Source organism: Syngnathus scovelli, chromosome 5 (assembly GCF_024217435.2).
Source record: "Syngnathus scovelli strain Florida chromosome 5, RoL_Ssco_1.2, whole genome shotgun sequence".
NCBI lineage: Eukaryota > Metazoa > Chordata > Actinopteri > Syngnathiformes > Syngnathidae > Syngnathus > Syngnathus scovelli.
Window position 1 is genome coordinate 15,989,555 of NC_090851.1, and position 23,627 is coordinate 16,013,181.

The 23,627-nt window shown below is 46.9% G+C and overlaps 1 protein-coding gene across 7 annotated transcripts in view; it reads right to left on the bottom strand.

Annotated features, from left to right (window-relative positions):
• Positions 1 to 23,627, bottom strand: part of glra3 (glycine receptor, alpha 3) — a 166,161-nt gene that overhangs the window by 118,059 nt on the left and 24,475 nt on the right. For 2 of the 7 annotated variants that reach the window (XM_049721541.2, XM_049721542.1), the window contains one exon: positions 7,790 to 7,938. The exons of the other annotated variants lie outside the window; for them this stretch is intronic. In XM_049721541.2, the coding sequence (XP_049577498.1) occupies positions 7,790 to 7,854 (65 nt within the window). In that variant the 5' untranslated portion in view covers positions 7,855 to 7,938. The remainder of the gene's footprint in view (positions 1 to 7,789; positions 7,939 to 23,627) is intronic. 7 annotated transcript variants of the gene reach the window in all.

The following is a 23,627-nucleotide window of genomic DNA, read 5'->3' on the forward strand; positions in this document are numbered from 1 at the left end:
TCAGCCAACTGAGGGAGGACAGCTGGGGACGGCCTCTGCGGGGGGTCAAGAGCCAACAACGAAGTGCTAATTCACACCACACTACATTCTTTTGCTAATCAGCGTTGCTACAGACACAATCCCCCCTCCCTTTAGTGTAGCAACGCCTCTGTAACCAGGGCAACCATAACATTAAAAAGAGGGGCACGTGGAGTAAGGACTCAGAACTGATGGAGGTTGTAACTGAGATTGCTTTCTCTATCGTTCTCCTCGCGAGTAAACCTGTTCTGGTTGTCTTCTCCTCTTCATTCCAGTGAGTGATTTAATGTTTAATCGTATTTAGACCCAACATTTCACAGAGCCCATTGCCCTGGGGGTGGTAGGCTGTGGTGCGGTGGAGTTTAACACCCAAGCTCCCTGCGACAGTGTTCCAAAGTTCAGAAGTGAACTGAACGCCATGGTCTGAGGAGATGTCAGATGGGGTGCCAAAACGGGACACGCAGGTGCCAATAAACACCAGTGCCACATCAGCTGATGTTATAGATGACAGAGGAACCGCCTCAGCCCACCGTGTGGTCCTGTCGACCATGGTGAGCACGTGAGTGTAACCCTGCGAGGGTGGAAGTGGGCTAACTGGTCGAAACGGCATTCTGGCACTTGAAATTGTTCCAGTGGCGCTTTGGTGTACTTTGGCACGTTGGCATTCGACACAGGTGTTCGCCCAGTCACTCATGTCCTTTTTAAGTCCGTGCCAAACTTGGCTGCCACCAGCCATTGTGAGGACTTGGTACCGGGGTGTGAGAGGCCATGGATGGCGTCAAAAACAGGCCGCCTCCACTTCACAGGCACAACAGGCCTGGGACAGCCCATAGAGATGTCACAAAGCAGAGTGGTGCCAGCGTCTTCGAATGCCACCTGCTGCAGCTGCAGTCCAGTAGTGGATGAAGCATGCACATCCGAGGCAGTGGCCTGCTTTGCTGCCATGCTGTTGTAGTCCAAGCAACAGCACGGGAGAGGCAGTCTGAAACCTGGTTGTGTTCTCCAGAAAGGTGTGCAATGTCCGTCGTGAACTCCGAGATGTAAGTCAGCTGCCGCCGTTGCCTGCCAGATCATGGTTGAGCGACTTTAGACATTGCGAAAGTGAGAGGCTTGTGGGCCACAAAAACGGTGAACCGGCGTCCCTCCAGCAGTGAACGAAAGTGTCGGATGGCAAGGTACACACCAAGTAGCTCCCGGTCGAAGGTGCTATTCTTCCGTTCACTGGGACGTAATTGCCTGCTGAAAATGGCGAGAGGCTGCCAAGCATTACCCACCCACTGCTCGTAAACCGCACCGACCATATAGTCTGAGGCGTCTGTGGTAAGTGTGATTGGGACAGACGAGGCGGGATGGGGCAACATGGCAGCCTTCGCCAGGGCAGTCTTAGCCTTGTCCCTTTCTGGGTTCCAGTCCACAGCGTGTTTAGGCTTGCCACCTTTCAGAGCTTCGTACAAGGGTTGCATGGTTTGGGCAGCCCTGGGGAGAAAACGGTGGTAGAAGTTAACCATGCCAAGAAACTCTTGTAAGGTTTTGACAGTGACTGGGCGCGGAAAAGTAGTGATGGCCTCCACTTTTGACGGGAGAGGAACGATCCCGTCCTTCGTGACTCTGTGCCCCAGAAAGTCCATGGTGGAAAGGCCGAACTTGCACTTTGCGGGATTGATGATGAGCCTGTGCCCTGTAAGGCGCTCAAACAGAGTGCGAAGGTGCGAAAGGTGCTCTGAAGGCGATGAACTGGCCACCAGGATGTCGTCAAGGTATACAAACACGAAAGGGAGATCCCGTAACACGTAGTCCATGAGCCGCTGGAAAGTTTGAGCAGCATTTTTGAGCCCAAATGGTGTGCGCAAGAACTCAAACAAACCAAATGGTGTGATCACAGCTGTTTTGGGGATGTCGAGAGGGTGTAGGGGCACCTGATGGTATCCCCTGGTCAGGTCCACCTTCGAGAAAATGACCTTGCCAGCCAGGTGCATGGAAAAATCCTGGATGTGGGGCACCGGGTAGCGTTCAGGCGTTGTCACGTCGTTGAGCCATTGGTAGTCCCCGCAAGGACGCCAGCCCCCTCCTGGTTTGGGGACGAGGTGCAGGGGGGAGGCCCAAGGACTGTTGGAGCGTCTAACATTCCCCAGGCGCTCCATGGACTCGAACTCCATCTTGACTACGGCAAGCTTGTTCGGCTTGAGGCGACGAGCGCGGGCGTACAAGTGGGCCAATGGTGTCAATGTGGTGCTCTACACCGCGCTTGGCTGTGGAAGAGGAGAAGGTGGGCCGGGACAGTGCTGGGAACTCGGCGAGCAGTGACGGAGAGCAGGCTGGAGAGGTGTAGTGCACCAGAGTTTCTGAGCGCGCAGGCATAAGGACAGAAAGTGACGTCGTCGATCAAGCGCTGATTTTTAACGTCCACTAACAGTCCATATGCACACAAAAAATCTGAACCCAAGTGCGGAACAGCGACCTTGGCCATCACAAAGTCCCAGCCAAAGCGTTGTCCCCCAAAACATAGTTCGACACGCCTTGTGCCGTACGTATGGATAGGGCTTCCATTGGCAGCTTCCCTGGGGCGGGGGCGTGGGTGTCCGCCACCACGTCCACCTGTGAAGCAGGCAGTAGACTCCGCTGCGCCCCTGTGTCGCAGAGGAAACGTCGGCCGGACATGGGGTCGTGGATGAAGAGCAGCCTGCCGGCATGGCCGACGCGTACAGCCACTAGTGAGCGCCGACCTTGGCGTTTCCCACACCACCGAAGCTGCATGGAGAGCGGCATCGTTTGGCCTTGGAGCCAAACTTGGCATGATAGAAGCACACTCCCGAAGACTGTTGACGCGGTTCTGCTTCTGCGACGAGCGTGTGACCATCCAGTACCTCAGATCCAAGACCAGTAGGGAGGAGGGCAGCTGCGCAGAGCTGCTGACTAGCCAGGAAACACTTGTCAACCTCAGCTGCCAGTACTCTGCAATCCGTGCTGGCAGTGTGGGCCAAAGCAGGAAAAGAAAATCCGGCTTGTTGTCACCCAGCAGATCGAGTACCCGGTCCATTAGTACTGAGGGCTTGCTGTCACCGAGCCCCTGAAGAGAAAAAAGCCTACTGGCCCTCTCCGTGTCAGACAGTTGAAACGTCTTTAGTAAGTATTCCCTCAGAGACTCATACTTTCTTGTCAGAGGAGGACATTTAAGAAGGCTCATCACCCTTGAAGTTGTAGAACTTAAGAGGGCAGATACCACGTATTAGTATTTCGTTTCATCGGCGGCAATCTGACGTAAGGCAAACTGTGCCTCAGTTTGAGCGAACCAGGCTGAAGCAGAAGAATCCCAGAACTCGGGGAGCTTAAGAGACACACCGTTGGCATTCATGTCGATCTGGATACGTCCAGTAAACAAACGTCGGGGTCACCAGTGTGGAAGTTGCTTTAAAGGCGTAGAAAACGAGCCAAAAACTTCTCACATTCAGACTCTGTGAGCCGTGTTTATTAACTGACTCTGTAACATCCAATGCGCATGACAGAAAATGCCGGCAACTGTAAACGTCACCGGAACTCTTAAAGGGACCGCAACTATAAATTTAATCAGAGCGTCATAACATATAACAGAACACACATATGATAAAATGAATTATGTCGTCCTTGGAGAAAGCACTACAAGGCACACATACTGCAGGCAAAAATAGAGGAAGAAGGGAGAACTTTCTACTTGTGAAAACATTTTTGAAATGTCAAAAGAAAAAATTATTGCAACACTATCTATTGAGGAATACAATCTTAGAGGTTCTAAAAAATCTAAAAGCTAACATGGAACCAGTGATAAGACGGATACCATGTTTCATGTCTGCATTTCCTTGCATATGAGTCATTTGATTTTAACGCAATGTGACCACTGGTGCTGGCATCTCCTGCAGCAGTTTCCAGGTGTGTTGTCCCAACTGTTAAACACACAGGATGGGAAGATACGTTACATCCTACTCATGCTCAGGACAAGTTAAATCAAATAGATTTGGCGTCCAAAAAATGATTGTAGACATGCAGAAGCTATTCGCCATATTTGGGAAAACAATGTATTTGTACGACAATGAATAAAACCATGACAACAAGTCTGAATCTTCCCCATTCTTCTCCAGCTAGTCTTGCTGACCTGGTGTTCTTTTTGGTCGCCTGACTAAAGCGAAAGGACAATCTTGTCAAAAACCTTGTGCATCAGCACCACCTGCATAAAAATAGACAGCATCTACTCCCTCTCGCACAAGATGGTTCCCCCTGCCACTGTTCTCAGCTGCCTTTTTCATATCGGCCATCTTAGTTTGAGGTCATCCACCACCTCTTGAATGTTTTTGTGCCATTCAAACACATGAAACATCAACATCATCTCCATAAATCTCTCGAAGAAGTTTGAGACAATTTAACTTGGTATGTTTGGTTGTGTAACAAAGTTTACCAGCATCGATTTCACAAATTAATAAAAAGTGCAGAATAACTCGAGAGAACAATCAGTCTAATCATTTTCAATATTACAGCCAAATAGTGTCAAGATTTTGCACAAACTTGTCACATAAGCAAAATGGATAGAGAAGACTCAACGCCTGAGTGTTATACAAGAAACACAAACATGAGGACGAGTCAGTCTTGATTCTATTGAATGACAATAAGCTTGTGAAACTGTGCCTCCGTATCCATGCATGACCTTCTAAGAAGATTTTCTGGCAGGGTCTTAGTGAACACATACAGTATAAGTAGAGCGGAACCTATGTTCTGTTCCACCACCACAAGTGATTTGTATGCCTATAGTTCTGGAATACACCACTTGCCAGCCTTTGCTCCGGCACTCAGACACCAACTCAGCATATTTGGCCCTCTTATGTTCGTTGGCCTCCTCCAATCGATCTTCCGAGGTGACTGTTAACTATATCTACTATTGTATATATATTAGAGCTGAAACGATTCGAGTAATTCGAATAATTCGATTAGAAAGTTGCATCGATTACATTTACTCTGCCTCGAGGATTCGTTTATTCCAACTAAGCTGCAAAACCGAATGCCCGGAACTATGTACACGTGGAGTATGTTTCCGCGTATGTTTCAGTATAACCTTTAATTTACGCAGGTATTTTATGTTTGCACTTTTAAGTCAAAGTCAAAGTCAAAGTCAAAGTCTCCTTTATTGTCAATAGCTCCGCATGTCAAGACACACAAAGCGATCGAAATTACGTTTCTCACTATCCCAGGGTAACAAGACAGAGTTCACAACGCACATACAAGTAAACAACACAGGAAAAATAAAACAAGAAGATGAACAATAAGAGTGATAGCACGCTAGCCGCTCCCGATCCACAGCAGAGTCCGGAAAGATGACAGTCAACCAGGCCACTGTGAACACGAGCACACAGCAGGCACGCACTATCCGGTTCGTGGATCTTATCAGGCGAACGCAACCCATCTTGTCGTCCCGCGAACGAACGTACGCCAGTAGAATGGAAGGCACGGCTGGGCGAGGTGGGGTGGCCGCAAGCCTGGCCCGATGTCTCCGCGCTGGCCCCTCTCCCGCTGCCTCGCAGACCCGCTGCCGACGCATCCCAACAATGCGGAAATATAGTAGGATAATAATGATCTTGTGTCAGTTTACTGAACTTATTAACTCAGTATGAAATCGTGTTAGATTTAACACTCACAGAAAGCCATGACTTATTCTGTTGTATAAATGGCATCAGGTGCATACACCTGTTTATTGTACAGTGGTGCCTTGAGGTACTAGTGCTTTGATTTAAACAAGTTTTTCAAGATACCAGCAATCGCTTGACCATTTCTTTGTCGTCAGATATAGAAAATTCTGATCTCCGCTGCCAGATGGCAGCAGCAAAGTCCACAAGATCTGGCAACCATCAATTGCATCAATTGCTTGCCATGCAATGGAAGGGCACTATTAGTTGGTCGCAGATTAAAGCACTAATTAAGTTAGTTAAGCAACCAACAAAAGACACCACAGAAGAACTAGGAAGGACATTACATTAGGTACAGCTGTGTTTTTGTGTTTACAGGTTATGTGGAGAGCTAATCTCGATACTGTACTGTTGAGTGCATTTTATTCCTATGAAAAAACATTTAAAAATATATATATTGTGTGTTTATATGCTAGAGTAGAACAAACTAATTGCAATTCCATTCATTTCAACATTGAAAGACAAGAAATATGAGCGTTTTGTTGTAGAAGCAGGCCTGTAGTACTTTAATATGGACTCAAAACTGTCTTTTGTCTTCTCTGACTTGACTGAGACTCCTTGTCATTTGACTTGGACTTGTCTCTGACTCAGGCATAGGACTCGCCAAAATATTTTTATTGAATCGACTGAGTCCAACTATTTTTATTCCTGAAGATTAACATCCTTCTTCAAATCCTCCCCAGGCTGTCACTCTGATGAACTCGTACCACTCATAGAGACTCAGAAACATAACATCCTGCTCTCACCACTTAAATGTTGTTCGTTACCTGAATGTTGCCAGTCACTTAAATGTTGTACAGAGGCAGAGATCAACCAGAGTCAAATTCCCTATTTGGCATACACAAACTTGATCAATAAAGCTGATTCTGAAAAGAACCTTGAAATAAAGATTTTCAGAGGCCTATTCTAACATGATCAAAATAGCTATCTGATTGGTTAACCTGACAGCGGTCATCAAATAATCTTTCAGTCATGTCAGCCAAGAGTAGAATTACGAACAATCATGATCTGACATTAGCCACAACATCTTAAAAAAGAAACAACAATGAAACAACCTGTAAGACAATGTTGGCGCTGTTTTGTAACCGCCTCACAGTTTGCTGTTCCCGAGTGACCAATCTCCTCCATATCTAATAGTTATTAAATAATTATTTTGGAAAATAGTTTTTTTTTGTTTATGTCAAACACTTTTGACAAATCAATAAAAAGAGACGCAAATTGTTATTTTCTGTCTACCACAACAGTAATGTCATTTGCCATTTTAATTAGCACAATTTTTTTTGGTGACAAAAATGATTTTACTTGCTCACTAAAAAAAGTTTGTATTGGTCAATAATTTGTCAAGATTGCAGGGTCACCCCCTTTTATTAATGGGAGGGCAAAAGTCGATTTCCATAGAGACAGGATATCCATTTTTTCTACAGAGAGGTGAAAATGAATTGTAAAAAACTTTGCTACTATGTTTGCTGCCAATTTCATGCAAAATCATGCATCTATCAAGTTGCAACCAGAAGGTTCTTTTTACAACTAATGTTTTGAGGGCTTTAAGGACTTCCTTAATAAAAGGATCTCCAGCGTAAGTAAGAATTATGAAGGTTTTCACCAAGACAATTCAAGACAGAGTCAAATATCCCGATTTTATAAAAATACAAATTAAGACCGTTTGGAATTTAAATGCCTTTACAGAATAACATAAAAATAAAATAGTAAAATATGGTAAATATCTTTGGAAAACACAGCTGAACCGCATTCGGGGATCTCATTATTTGCAGTAATGCCATGTTTTGTTCAATGACTGCTATTCTGAAAAGCTTTAATATTGACTTAAATCTCATTTAGAAAGAATGTTTTGCCTAATCACTCATCTGTTCTTTAAATAATGGTTACATATCTCACTAATTTTGTCAAGGAACTGGGTAAATTTGAAGACACATGTATTTTGAAACAATTTGGTCTACTGTTACGCGAGGAAAATAAAGTATTATGCACTTCGTAGTTCGTCTCGAGCAGTGGCGTGGAACAACCGTAATTTATTTAAATGACAATTTATTTGAGTGACCTCTTACCCGAGAAACAGCGACAGTCTCCAGAAGAGTAAGAAAACTCCAATAGAGTGGTTCTTCCTCTTCATCGCTTCAGCGACGTTCGGACGGAGCCGTCCTGTCTCCTCGCGATTTTGGAGCTTTCAGCACAGCAAACACAGCTCTTCCGTCCGCTGTAATTTAAAGACCAAAACGAGGACTGCCAAATTCACATGGTTGTGTTATTTCACATCACTTAATGACATAACACAAAGGTTGGGCTAGGAATCCGCTAGTAAAAACAGGTGACTGGAAAAATACAAACAAAACAAGGACCAATGAGGTGCGCGCACGCCAGCTGTTCAAGCTCAGCTCTGGACTCAATGCGCTCGAGCAAGTACAGAGTCGTAAGCAGTCAGCACGGGGCAGAGATAACCGCCTACCTCATTGGATGATTGACAGAACGCCAACCCAATCATTTTGTCGCGTTTCCCTAAACAGAATAGCTTCTGAAATTAGAAGATCAGCGAAGTGGAACTAATATAACACACGCCAATGAACCAGTATGCGTCCCCGTAGCTTTCCATCCTGCTGCCCTGACATCTTCCTCCTGTTCTTTCCATTTGTTTCTTCCTCCATCTGGCTTAAACACACTTACTCATTCTGCTCTGTTGGGCAGAATTACATTGAGACGCATATGGTTGATATTCCCTGTCGTAAAGTAACCTAAGTTTATGCAAGTTTGCCATATGTGGCCAAAGTGGTGCGTAGAGAGGAGAAGTTGATCGAAATGACATTTGAAGCCACAATTCTGTTCAGCCTACTGCGTTTAAGGTTAAGAAACTAACTACTTTTGGCAATTATCATATATTACATTATGTACGAAATGGACTTAGTTTTCCCTCGCCCGGACGCGGGTCACCGGGGCCTCCCTCTGGAGCCAGGCCTGGAGGCGGGGCTCGAAGGCGAGCGTCTGGTGGCCGGGCCTTTGCCCATGGGGCCCGGCCGGGCATAGCCCGAAATGGAAACGTGGGTCCCCCTTCCCATGGGCTCACCACCTGTGGGAGGGGCCGAAGGGGTCGGGTGCAATGTGAGCTGGGCGGCAGCCAAAGGCGGGGACCTTGGCGGTCTGATCCCCGGCTGCAGAAGCTGGCTCTTGGGACATGGAATGTCACCTCTCTGGCTGGAAAGGAGCCCGAGCTGGTGTGCGAGGCAGAAAGATTCCGACTAGATATAGTCGGACTAGCCTCCACACACAGTTTGGGTTCCGGTACAAGCCCTCTCGAGAGGGGCTGGACTCTCTTCCACTCTGGAGTTGCCCACGGTGAGAGGCGTCGAGCAGGTGTGGGTATACTTATTGCCCCCCGGCTGGGCGCCTGCACATTGGGGTTCACCCCGGTGAACGAGAGGGTAGCCTCCCTCCGCCTTCGGGTGGGGGGACGGGTCCTGACTGTTGTTTGTGTCTATGCACCAAACAGCAGCTCAGAGTACCCACCCTTCTTGGGGTCCCTGGAGGAAGTGCTGGAGAGCGCTCCTTCTGGGGACTCTATCGTTCTACTGGGTGACTTCAATGCTCACGTGGGCAATGACAGTGAGACCTGGAAGGGCGTGATTGGGAGGAACGGCCCCCCTGATCTGAACCCGAGCGGTGTTCTATTGTTGGACTTCTGTGCTCGACACGGATTTTCAATAATGAACACCATGTTCAAACATAAGGGTGTCCATGTGTGCACTTGGCACCAGGACACCCTAGGCCGCAGTTCGATGATCGACTTTGTAGTCGTGTCATCGGATTTGCGGCCGCATGTTTTGGACACTCGGGTGAAGAGAGGGGCGGAGCTGTCAACTGATCACCACCTGGTGGTGGGTTGGCTCCGATGGTGGGGGAAGATGCCGGTCCGACCTGGCAGACCCAAACGCTCTGTGAGGGTCTGCTGGGAACGTCTGGCAGAATCTCCTGTCAGGAAGAGCTTCAACTCCCACCTCCGGCAGAGCTTTTCCCACGTCCCGGGGGAGGTGGGGGACATTGAGTCCGAGTGGACCATGTTCCGCGCCTCCATTGTTGAGGCGGCCGACCGGAGCTGTGGCCGTAAGGTCGTTGGTGCCTGTCGTGGCGGCAACCCCCGAACCCGCTGGTGGACACCGGCGGTAAGGGATGCCGTCAAGCTGAAGAAGGAGTCCTATCGGGCCGTTTTGGCCTGCGGGACTCCGGAGGCAGCTGACAGGTACCGGATGGCCAAGCGGAACGCGGCTTCGGCGGTTGCTGAGGCAAAAACCCGGGCGTGGGAGGAGTTCGGTGAGGCCATGGAGAATGACTTTCGGACGGCTTCGAGGAAATTCTGGTCCACCATCCGGCGTCTCAGGAGGGGGAAGCAGTGCAACGTCAACACTGTTTACAGTGGGGATGGCGTGCTGCTGACCTCGACTCGGGACGTCGTGAGTCGGTGGGGAGAATACTTCGAAGACCTCCTCAATTCCACCTACACGCCTTCCATTGAGGAAGCAGGGCCTAGAGACTCTGAGGCGGATTCTCCAATCTCTGGGGTCGAAGTCACTGAGGTAGTTAAAAAACTCCTCGGTGGCAAGGCCCCGGGGGTGGATGAGATCCGCCCAGAGTTCTTAAAGGCTCTGGATGTTGTGGGGCTGTCATGGCTGACACGCCTCTACAACGTTGCGTGGACATCGGGGACAGTGCCTCTGGATTGGCAGACTGGGGTGGTGGTTCCCCTCTTTAAGAAGGGGGACCGGAGGGTGTGTTCCAATTACAGGGGAATCACACTCCTCAGCCTCCCTGGTAAGGTCTATTCAGGGGTGCTGGAGAGGAGGGTCCGTCGGGAGGTCGAACCTCGGATTCAGGAGGAGCAGTGTGGCTTTCGTCCTGGCCGTGGAACAGTGGACCAGCTCTACACCCTCGGCAGGATCCTCGAGGGTGCATGGGAGTTTGCCCAACCAGTCCACATGTGTTTTGTGGACTTGGAGAAGGCGTTCGACCGTGTACCTCGGGAGGTTCTGTGGAGGGTGCTTCGGGAGTACGGGGTGCCGAGCCAACTGATAAGGGCGGTTCGGTCCCTGTATCACCGATGCCAGAGTCTGGTCCGCATTTCCGGCAGTAAGTCGGATTCGTTCCCAGTGAGGGTTGGACTCCGCCAAGGCTGCCCTTTGTCACCGATTCTGTTCATAATTTTTATGGACAGAATTTCTAGGCGCAGCCGAGGCGTTGAGGGGGTCCGGTTTGGGGACCTCAGCATCGCGTCTCTGCTTTTTGCAGATGACGTGGTGCTGTTGGCTTCTTCAGGCCGTGATCTCCAGCTCTCGCTGGAACGGTTCGCAGCCGAGTGTGAAGCGGTCGGGATGAGGGTCAGCACCTCCAAATCCGAGTCCATGGTCCTCGATCGGAAAAGGGTGGAATGCCCTCTCCGGATCGGGGATGAGATCCTGCCCCAAGTGGAGGAGTTCAAGTATCTTGGAGTCTTGTTCACGAGTGAGGGGAGGATGGAGCGTGAGATCGACAGGCGGATCGGTGCAGCGTCGGCAGTAATGTGGACCCTGTACCGGTCCGTTGTGGTGAAGAGAGAGCTGAGCCAAAAGGCAAAGCTCTCAATTTACCGGTCGATTTACGCTCCTACCCTCACCTATGGTCACGAGCTATGGGTCGTGACCGAAAGAACGAGATCTCGGATACAAGCGGCCGAAATGAGTTTTCTCCGCAGGATGTCCGGGCTCTCCCTTAGAGATAGGGTGAGAAGCTCGGTCATCCGGGAGAGACTCGGAGTAGAGTCGCTACTCCTCCACGTTGAGAGGAGCCAGATGAGGTGGCTCGGGCATCTTATCAGGATGCCTCCTGGACGCCTCCCTGGGGAGGTGTTCCGGGCATGTCCCACCGGTAGGAGACCCCGGGGACGACCCAGGACGCGCTGGAGAGACTATGTCTCTCAGCTGGCCTGGGAACGCCTTGGGATCCCCCGGGATGAGCTGGATGAAGTGGCTGGGGAGAGGGAAGTCTGGGAGTCCCTCCTGAAGCTGTTGCCCCCGCGACCCGACCCCGGATAAGCGGAAGAAGATGGATGGATGGATGGATGGATACATTATGTACGCACATTATGTATATATACTCATGTAATCTATGAAGAAACGCGGGAAACACAACATATGTGTAATTGAAGAACATTAAGGGATGGGGTCAAAATACAAAAAGTCCTGCCTAGCTACAAAAACAGATATGCTCAAACCTCATTGAATAAAATACATAAGCAGACAAGTATACTCACATATCAAATAAATAAAAGAAACATTTTAAGCATATAATTATACCTACGCACCAAATCAATAAAGAAGACATAACTAGACATTTTTGATAAGTGGTGATGAAAAAGGGTTTTATAACTTTATGATCTGATATATATTTCTGAGCACTTTGAAATAACAAATGTCTTTTGATATATGGCCTAAATAGCTTAATGACCCTTAAGGAACTGTGTAATGCATGCCTGATGTTTTTCTCTAAATCATGGACACAGCCAGAGTCGTCTTGACCGTTCAGTACTTGATTGTATCTTATGTTGTGACTAATGCTAGACGCCAGTTTTTGATTACTACTGAACGCTCTGCACAGAGGGAAATATTTTGCCTAACAAAGAAAGAATGAGGTACGACAGTGTATGTCCAAGATTGGAGAAGAATGTTCACAGGAAGGTCATGTGGAGATAAAACCAGCAGGTGCCAGAGGGAGCCAGCCAAGGACTCGGCCAAAGATGATCGCCAAGGCCGAAAGACGGGATGGAAGACAACAGCCCCCACACACACCGAATCGCCCATAACCAGCACCCACTCCCATGGTGAACTTGTCCCACCCCAAAGACTCATCACCCATCAAACTCGACCCACACTGGCATGTGCAGCTGATATAAGCTAACCAAAGAACCTTGAACATGGCCTTTTCTGAATGGAGACTTTCCGCTCTTGAAGGGCCCAGCGCTGTATTGTACTCTCCTGAAAACAGAGCTGTCTGAACAAGAATTGTGATTGAACTCAACCAACCTGTGTAAGTCTAATTTGTGCTTCAGTGTCTTAGCATTTTCCTAAATCTGAAGAAATCAAACGAGCACGCAGTGAGTAAATTGGATAACAGGTGATTGGCAATGGCTTTTGCCGTGAGGCGCAGATAACGCGCTCCCTAAATTGTGGACAAAATCCAACAACATACGTATATTTGGAGACGATCTGTAAGTGGCAAAGGAGCCTCTTGTCTTTTGCATCTCTCTTTAATGGCTAGGAACAACTTTTTCTAAAGGTGTGGACTCCCCCACCCCCCGCGCATGACTTTCGCGAGACTTTGCGAGACCTTCACTGCATCAAATTATCGTACTGCTCTAACGTAGGGGTGGGCAAACTTTTTGACTGGCGGGCCGAATTGGGTTCTAAATTTTGACCGGGGGACCGAACCAGGAGCAGATGAGTGTAGTGTTTGTGTGAAGTAATAGAAATGACATGTAAAGGTCATAGCATATAAGGTTTTTTATTTTTAGTAGGTAGTAAAGCATGTATGTTAGAGATTCGCTCACTCCAACTTATTTTGCAAGAACCACACGGTAGACAAGTAAGTCCTTTTAGACACCTGCAGGTGGAGAGTCCATTTGTCGCTGTGCGTGCAGCGATGTTCGAATGACTCTCGGCTCCTGCAAGAGAATTTTTATTAAGAAAAACAGAGTGGGGGTAAGAGTGGACTGGATAGAGAAAGCCCTTGTCCTCTTGTCAAAACATATCAGGGGGTGTTTTACGACCTTGTGTAGGATGGGACAAGCTATCTTATTTATTACCGGTTGCATTCCAACATAATCATACGATAAGGATAATCTGAAAAACCCTAACATCTCCCTCCTGTTTTATCATATGATTATGCCACCCCAAACAACAAAGACAAGTAAAAAAACATATATATATGTACAATGAAGAAAGAAGAATAGTAAAAATAAAAAACAACAACCAATGATAGCAACATTTCCAGTGAAGATGAGGTTTTCCCTCAATACCCCAGATCCAACTTATTGTGTAAGCGAAAAACCTGCTGGCCAGATGTTATTAGCAGGAAAAGTCTCACACGGTCTTAGGCGACCAGAATGCTATCAATAAAAAAAAGAAAAAGAAAAACACAGAAACAGTACATCATTGTATCCATTACTTGCGGAGCATCTTTGATGGTCAAATCAACAAGTTTCTGTAAAACATGCTCAACAGAACAGCATCTACGCAATCCACGTCTCATTATCATTATCACATCTGTCACATCTAAGAAGTTGTATATGTGCTCGTGTTTTCGTCAGCTGATGATGTTCTAGTCTGTAGGTGTGGTCTGTCACTCACACTGGCGCACACACTCGTGTCCAGTTGGCAGGCAGCATCAAACAACTCTTGTGACCACAAAACCATGATCCGTTCAGAACAGGCACGTGCACTCATAGGATGCAGGTGAGGCAGTGCTTCTGAACTTCTCAGTGGCCTAGTAGTAGAGTGTCCGCCCTGAGACTGGAAGGTTGTGGGTTCAAACCCCGGCCGGGTCATACCAAAGACTATAAAATGGGACCCATTGCCTCCCTGCTTGGCACTCAGCATTAAGGGTTGGAATTGGGGGGTTAGATCACCAAATGATTCCCGAGCGCGGCACCGCTGCTGCTCACTGCTCCCTTCTCCCCCAGGGGATGGATCAAAATCACATGGGGATGGGTTAAATGCAGAGGACAAATTTCACCACACCCAGATGTGTGTGTGACGATGATCATTGGGACTTTAACTTTAACTTTTCTGGACGAAGTAGGTCCCGTCCGATGGTGCAGCCATGTTGGTAGTAGAGCCCTTACACCTTGAAAACGGATCTCTCACCCTGGCACACAGCGGCGATGTCCAAAGCTCCCATCCAGTTTCCTCCGTCTGCAAGTCCAGAGCGGGATGGGTCGGCAACACTGACTGTGACAGTCACGACTCGTCCCCGGTTGTTTTATTATGTGTAGGTTGTCATTATTTCTGTCCGTGTCTGTGTACTCGCCCCTCCCTTCCTGTGTCTACTCACAATCTATGTACTAATCACAGTCACCTGCCTCTCGTTACCTGTCTCGTATTTAAATCCTGTCTGCGTGTCACACCCTTGTCGGATTGTTTCTCGTCTCTCGTCTGTAGTCTCGTCTGTAGTCTCGTCTGTAGTCTCGTCTGTCTTGGTTTTTCTCGTCTTGTCGGTTACCCCTGTCACTCTGCCTCAGTTAGCCTAAGTTATGTTAGTTTGCTGGTTCTGTTGGCTTGTTCCCCTTATCCTCTCTTCCAACTACCTTTTCTCTTCAGTAAACCCTGGTCCAAGCTGCATTTGGTCGCCCCGCTCCATTCCAATCCGTGACAAAACGAGGTCTCGGTCCGTTAACCTAGATCTGTGACGGGATTTGTTGACGTTCATGTGGATGAATGTCTGCTCACAGACGTAGGTCGAGCCAAATTGTCCACTCTTTTTTTTTTAAACACTCGGCACTCAGTGTCCACCTTTCTTTTCCTTGGGCCACTCATTTTGATGGAAGGATTCCAGGGGAAGGTTTGTGGGTGGCATGAGCGTAAAACTGCATCTGAAAGCTCAGCGCGCGAATTACGAGAATGCTGACGTCACAGCCCACACTCGAAATTCGGCACTGATGGAAATAGAGTGGGGAGTGTGCCAGGTCCGTACTACTTAGTATGTACACGCACTTGTGAGTGTGCACCGAGCTTTCTGACCCGGCTTCCGGGAGTAAATGCGCGGGCGGGCGCTTCCCCATCTATTGGGGAAACATAGTAATTGCAGGGAAAATGACCCAACATTTTTTAGAATGATTCGATTTATTCAGGTTTGGCGGGCCGGATTAAACGGCCCCGTGGGCCGGACATGGCCTGCGGGCCGTAGTTTGCCCATAAATGCTCTAACGTTTGCGCAAGGGCAAATTTGGCATGATTACATGACATCTCCCCCTCTTTTGTGTTATTTTCAAAGGCTGTTTCACCCAGAACCATCGCGTCACCCTCTTCAAGATTCAAGATTCAAGATTTTTTTATTCGCCATGTTTGAGCGTGCCAAACAAGGAATTTGACTTCGGTAAATCACAGCCTCTGTTCAACATTTAGGTGACTAACAACAACACTCAGGACATGTGAAGAACGAAAGATATTCTCAAACACCCCCTGATCTTAAACTCCCAAGAGGGCAAGGAAAAACTCAAAACTCCAGCTAGGGGAAATGAGAAACCTTGAGAAGAGACCACAGATGGGAGTGTCCCTCTTCTAGGATGACCAGGCTGCAATGGATGCAGAGAGGACACATAGTACAAACAGTGTAGACAAAAAAGGTGTGGCAAGCGGGATGTTATTGCACAGTAATGACTCTGAGACTCTAAGAGTGGTGTGAGTTCATCAGAGCGACAGCCTGGGGGAAGAAGCTGTCTCTGTGTCTGCTGGTTTTAGTGTACAGAGCTCTATAACGGCGTCCGGAGGGGAGTAGTTCAAACAGGCTGCAACCTGGGTGCGAAGGGTCTGTTGAGATGTTATTTGCACGTTTCCTGGTCCTGGACAGGTACAAGTCTTGGATAGATGGGAGGTTGATTCCAATTATCTTTTCTGCAGTCCTTATTGTCCGTTGCAGTCTGTACTTGTCTTGTTTGGAGGCCGATCCAAACCAGACAGTGATGGAGGTGCAGAGGACAGACTGGATGATGGCAGTGTAGAAGGTCTTCAGCAGCTCCCGTGGCAGGTCTAACTTCTTGAGCTGAGTGTCTGTGCCCCTCTGGTGGGACACGTTATGTGCTGTCTGTATCTGGGGAGTTCGTGTGCGAGGTTCGCCCTGTTAAGATCACCCAGAACAATGATTAGTGAATTTGGTAGAAGTTTCTCCATGTCTGTCACCTGGTCAGCCAGCATCTGCGTGGCTTCACTCGCACGTGCGTGTGGTGGGATGTAAACAGCCGCCATGACGATCGAGGAGAACTCCCGTGGTGAATAGAACGGCCGGCAGTTTATGAAAAGTGTTTCTAGGAGAGGGCTGCAAAACTCTTTCAACACCATGACATCGGTACACCAACGTTCATTAATGTAGAAACAGAGACCACCTCCCTTTGATTTTCCGGAGAGCTCCGCGCTGCGATCTGCACGCGTTAGCCGAAACCCAGCTAACTCCATGGCGTGGTGGGGAGTTCGTTCGCTAAGCCACGTCTCAACAAAACACAGCGCGGCGGATCTGCTGAAGTCCGTGTTCCTTGAAGTGAGGAGCAGCAGTTCGTCCATCAGGGAGCGGACATTCGCCAGATGAATTGACGGTAGGGCAGAACGGAACCCTCTCTGCCTCAGATTTACGAGGGCTCCCGCTCGTTTTCCGCGTCGCCGTCGTCGCGCTAGCTTGTATAGCACCGCCGCTCCGGCTAAAATCTCCGACAAACAGTCTGAATCAGAGAGAACAGGAGAGAAAATACCAGAAGAAGACTGACCGATGTTTAACAGTGCTTCTCTAGTAAAAGTGATCCGGGATGGACAGCAGAAGACACAGAAAACACACAAAATAAGACAAAGAAACAGAGAGCGACTCACCGTGGCAGCCATCCGCGGCGCCTCTTCTTACAAATGTGCTAGATAAAAGAAATTGAGTTGACTCTTAACATCAACATGAATTCCGACCGCATATGGAAACAATACCATTGTGTATATGAACATTCCAGCAGTTAAATTTCCATATGATCCTATATTTTCTCTCTGTTTTTCTTTTCTCCCACCCCTCAAAGGCCATATGCCGTTCAGTCGTTACAGGTCCAGCCTGTCGACCGTTTTGCACACCCGTCGGTGTTGATAGTGTCGTCGTCTGTCATCGTGCACTCCTTAGGCGCTGCTGGAACGGACAGTGAACCTGGTCTCGGCTGTAGGTGACAGGGGTTCCGCCTCAGCTCTGTCCCATGTGGCGTCCGGATAATAAAGGTTCTAGGTGTTGCATGAGACCACCGCTGGCAAACACCATAACTTCTCGTGATCTAGTTTGGAAAACACTTGATCACCCGGTTGCAGAGTAGGCAAGGTCCTGGCCTCATGACAACGGTTGAAATAATGTGCCTGTTGAGTCTTTTCTATCTTGTCTGTTTCCTCCACAGCTGTCCTGCTGGGCCACTTTGGTTTGAGATTCACCTCCAGAGTCCGTATGTACTACTTCTGATTTTCCTCCCCATCAGCAGCACCGCTGGGCTATAGCTTGGTTTGGAACGCAACACATGAGTGCCATGACAGGATCTTTGTGTTTTAGGATTTTTTTAGCTGCCTGTACTGCTCTTTCTACATGTCCGTTGCCTTGTGGGTGATGAGGTAGCAAACTTCTGGAACTTGGCATTTGTAAACTGACCACTTCATTTGGAATGCCAAATCTAGCAAAAACTGTTTACAGCTTTTGGATCATTTGTGTACTTGTTGTAGATGGCAGGTGCAATATCTCGATGAATCTCGAGGTGTAATCTGAAATGACAAGGTAGACTTGTTGTTTGAATTCGCAAAGGTCCATAGCTACTCTCTTCCAAGGTCGCTCCGGAAGTGGTGTGGATCGGAGTGGCTCCTTTTATTGTGTTCTTTTCATCTTGTAGAAAAACTTGCCATGATGACACAAGCCTGCTAATTTTTGATTAAAGTCCAGGCCACCATACTGATGAACCCGCTCTCTGTCTACATTTGGTAAGACACTGATGTCCCTCGTGGATTTTCTGAACTTCTTTCATTGATCTTGGTATGACAATCTTGGCATGACAATCCTGCACCCTCTCAGAACAAGGCCATTGTGTACAGAGAGCACTGTTTTTACTTGAGCATATGCTTTAGTATCAACTGGCCATCCTCTCTCTGAGTCTCGTAACACATAGGAGTTCAGGGTCAGCAGCTGTTGCTACCCTAATTTCATCTAACTAGCTTGTGGATGCTGGGATCCCTTCCGCCACACTAGCCACATAGCAGGCCACATTGCTGTGCGTTTCCTCTACTGAGCTCGTGTTGGACAGTGGGTTGTGTGACAACGTGTCCGCAACAATCAGGGTTTTCCCGGGAGCATGTTCAGCTATTGGGTTGAATCTCATGAGCCTCATGAGAAGACGCTGGCAACGTTAGGTTACGTTGTCCCGGCTACGATTATTGATGAGAGGCACAAGTGACTTGTGATCAGTTAGCAGCTTAAACTGTTCCAGTCCATTACGGTCATATCTGTCAAATAGTATCTGTCAAACTTCTTGCATGCCCAGATACCGGCCAACACTTCCTTCTCTATCTGTGCGTAGCGCGATTCTGCATCACTAAGCCTTCAAGAACAATATGCTACTGGCTTCCAGTGACTCCCATGGATTTGGCGTAGGACACCACCCAGTCCATAACCAATTGCATTAGCCGACACTGAAGGTGGCTTGTTCACATCGTAGTAAACAAGTATCGATGCAGTTGTTAGCAAGTGTTTAACGTTCCCAAAAGTTTTTGGGTGAGCGTGACTCCATGTCCACACAGCATCATTCCTCAGTAGCTCGAGCATTGGCTGGCTCACTGTCGAAAGGTTTGGAATGTACCTTCCCAGGTGATTCACCATTCCCAGTGCTCTGTAGCTCTTTTATATCCGCTGGTGACGATAGCTATCGTATAGCCTCCAGCTTGTCAGGATCAGGTCGGATGCCAGACCTGTCAATGAGGTGATCAAGGAATCACAGCTGGCTCTGTTTGATTTTACACTTCTCCTTGTTAAACTTCAAGCCATCAGTCTCCATGCGTTGCATTACATTCTCCAAGTGATCATCATGCTCCTCCTCTGTGGCCTGTATACCTTCTTCTACGGCTGTCATCTATGAAGACCGCAACCCCTTTCAGGCCCTGAAGAGTCTCCATCATTTTCCTCTGGAAGATCTCTCATGTACTTGTAATTCCAATTGGGAGCCGTTTGAAGTTGAAGCGGCCAAAGGGAGTGATGACTATTGTAAGCCTACAGCAGTCTGGAAGAAGCCAGTTCTTTGCAGGTAGCTGGATAACTCTGAGGTACCAGTTTAAAATGTTAAGCGTCTGCAATTGGGGAGTTGGTATCTCAATAGTCAGTTTTTCCAGGGCACTCGTTTCACCAATCTGATCTTTGCATTCGTTGAATGGAAGTTGATTTCACACATACATCAATAGACCACACCCTCTTGCCTCCCCTTGCACTGGTCGGTTTCGTCGAACGGCCGTGAAGTTACAGAGCTCAGTGGTGTTGTCTTTCGGCATCAGTTTTGTTTCTTGAATACACACTAGGTCCACATCTGTTGCTTCAAGGAGGTCTTGTATCTGTCCAGGACCAGGAAACGTGCAAGTAACATTTCTACAGACCCTTCTCACCCAGTTTGCAGTCTGTTCGAACTACTCCCCTCCGGACAGCGTTACAGAGCTCTGTACGCCAAAACCAGCAGACACAGAGACAGCTTCTTCCCCCAGGCTGTCACTCTGATGAACTCACACCACTCTTAGAGTCTCAGAGACATTGCTGTGCAATAACATCCTGCTCTCGGCGCTTTATTTTGAATTATCTGTATTATGTGTCCACTCTGCATCCATTGCAGCCTGGTTATCCTAGAAGAGGAAACCTCCCATCTGTGGTCTCTTCTCAAGGTTTCTCATTTCCCCGAGTAGGAGTTTTGAGTTTTTCCTTGCCCTCCTGGGAGTTTAAGATCAGGGGATGTTTGAGAATATTTCAAAGTTGTTTCTGACAACAATTTGCTTTCACCTTTGCAGAATGAATTGGTGCTTGACTTCCAATCTGTGGTCTTGCTGATGCACCGTATTGCCTGCTGGTTTTGAGTAAGACTTCTATCAAAATGTGTTCCCCTAGCTTTGTTAACATTGTGAACTGAGGGACAAAAAAATTAATGTTAAATTACAATTTGTTTTAATTTTATTTAACTTATTATAATTTACTATATACTTATTTACGGCTATTATGAATTTTAAAAACATTGAATGCAAAAACTCTTTTGGGGAAAATATTCTTACAAAAATAATAGGTGATCAGTGATTGTGAGTATCAGTGACAATTATAGTGATCATGTCACAACGGGCCATAGAGAAAGAAGTGAGGGAAGTGTTGCAGGAATGGAGGCAAGGCAGAGTGACAGATTGCCATGTCAAAGACGACAAGGAACATTGGAGACGGCAGTACTTTGCACCCTTTCTGTTCATCTAGCCATCCTCACTATCCTAATGTGAAAAATATGAATTAGACATTAGGTTCTGGGTATTACAGAGAAGCATGGTGAAACAACATTTGCTGTCAGCTGCCTACCACTCTATGCACCTGCTCTGATCCAGCTACACAAATTTTGCAAGCTCACTTGCAGCATGCACACTAATAAAATAATCAAGAATAAATTATATATTAGAAGATTTTTAGACTTGACATTTTAATCAACTATTCTGTGAGCTTTCTTAAAACATGCTCTCGCTGTCTCTCCCGCACAATTTCTCTCTATACTTTGTGTGAATACAGTGAACGTATATAAACGTATACAGTATAGTATATGTATATACACACACACACACACACACACACACACACACACACACACACACACACACACACACACACACGCACACGCACGCACGCACGCACACACACACACACACACACACACGCACACACACACACACACACACACACACACACGCATACACACACACACGTCACACACCGGAGTAAAAAAAAGTGTGTTGAGAGTGTGTGCGTGTGTGTGTGTGTGTACGGCGAGTGGTGTGGTCACAATGCCATTAAAAGAAATGTATCCAATGCTTTATATTCTCTATGGTTGAACAATACAAAACAATGTTGTGTTTGCTTTTGCCTTGTTTCCAGACAGGAAACGCTCTTCATATGCCTCAAAATAGATAACTAAAATATTTTTAATCTAATAACATTATTTTCATATGCACACTTCAAATGGTTCCTGGTCCATATACAGGTGCACTGTAATACAGCATCATGTTACTGCACTGAGAGAAAGATAGGCACTATGGGACTATGGCACTCTTTGGGACTGAATATTAATTTACTGTTGTTTCTACAATGCATGTATGAGATTCGTTTATCAAGAACAATTTTGATGTCAACCCAAATGACAGTTTTCCCACTCCCCCACTGTTACTTAACTTGTTAGACAGTCTGAGTTTTCTGAATGCTGTTTGAAATGTGATAGAAGTCACATTGGTCTTAACAAATAGGCCACAGCCTCTGGTCAACAAACTTCCTTTTCCCTCATAGTACGCATCCTGAAGGACACAGAATATCACCCATGTCATTCCAATCTAGTGTCACTCTCCCTCTGCCAACCCCAAGGGGGAAGTCTCTGATGAGCTTTTTTCCTCTTAAAATATAAGGATATTATGAGGACCAAACCTCTTTGCATATTTGCATGCTGACATTAGCATTTACCTCAAAGCAATGCTGTGCTCAGTCTCACACAGCCTCTAGCATGACTGTTGACGCTTACTAAGTCCTTTTAAAGCACTAAACAGTCAGATTATATTTTTTTTCATCTGACTGTGCATGGAACTGTGCCAAAATGTAGCCGAACTGAAGCGAGACTGCATGTTTTGTTTTTTGTAATGGGCAATTTCATAAATGCAACTAATATGAAATTTAGGCAGGCTTTTTATATGGATGTGTTCATAACTGATTTTTGGTAGTCACCACTGTGATATACATACTCCAGAATCTCAATTTGCCCCCATGCAATTTTGTAGAATGCAGCACCATGAATAAAGAGAAGAGACAGTCGTGCCAACTTGTGTGACAGCCTGCTTAACTCGTGGACATAAATAGCTTGAAAGACTAAGGAGAGAGAAACAGAGGGAAAATGCATTATTAACTTAGTTCATTACAGCTCACGGTTAAACACCAGAATACAAGGCATAAAGACAACACTGAACAGTGGGAGTTATTTTGTACCATATTAATTGATTTATTTGGTATCTTGTATGTAATTATGCATTGGTGGCAAATAAATCCTATTCCTTCCTGTTCACTGAACTAACCCATTTACAAAGAATGGCAAAACCCTGCTATTTTAAATGAAGAAAAAGGCTCAATGAGGCCTATTTATTGGAAAGTTAGAAGAAGCATCAAGCAAATACCCTTTGGTTGTATCAACAACAATCAGCATCAGTGCAAAGATGCATACCATGAGACCGGACATGAATTATTTTATCATCTGCATTTGTTTAATCTATCGAATAACATGTCATCTCTGTAAAAGAAATGTCAGCAGAGACAAATGATATGACAGACAGCATTTACCCCAAACAGGAAATCCTTCATGCACACAGTGTAGTTAATATAAGTGTATCTCTAAAGGTGACCTTCCTCTGAGGGCAGATGATGCTCATTCAATCCATTCTGCAACTGACAGTGAAATGCAGAACGTGTTATAAATAGATGTTGCTCACACGCATGTACTTACAGACATGCAAAGACACACAAGCACGCACGCATGCTCGCACGCACAAATGCACACACTTACAAACACACACAATCACATGCACGCACACGCACGCACGCACACACTCAATCATGCGCGCACACGCACACACACACACGTGCACACGCACTCACACGCGCACACACGCACACGCACACACGCACACACACGCACACACACACCACACACACACACACAAAACGGCATTTTTTTTCACTAATTACCTTATTATACGAGTACACCACACATAACAAAACTGGGTGCTTCAACTGTCTGGCAGATTTATTAAAGTTTTTTTTTCCAAAGGAGCCAGTAGCCACAATGTACTTTATCATGAGTGACTTACTTCCACCGAAAGCTATCACAGTTTGTATTGATTGCTTTGT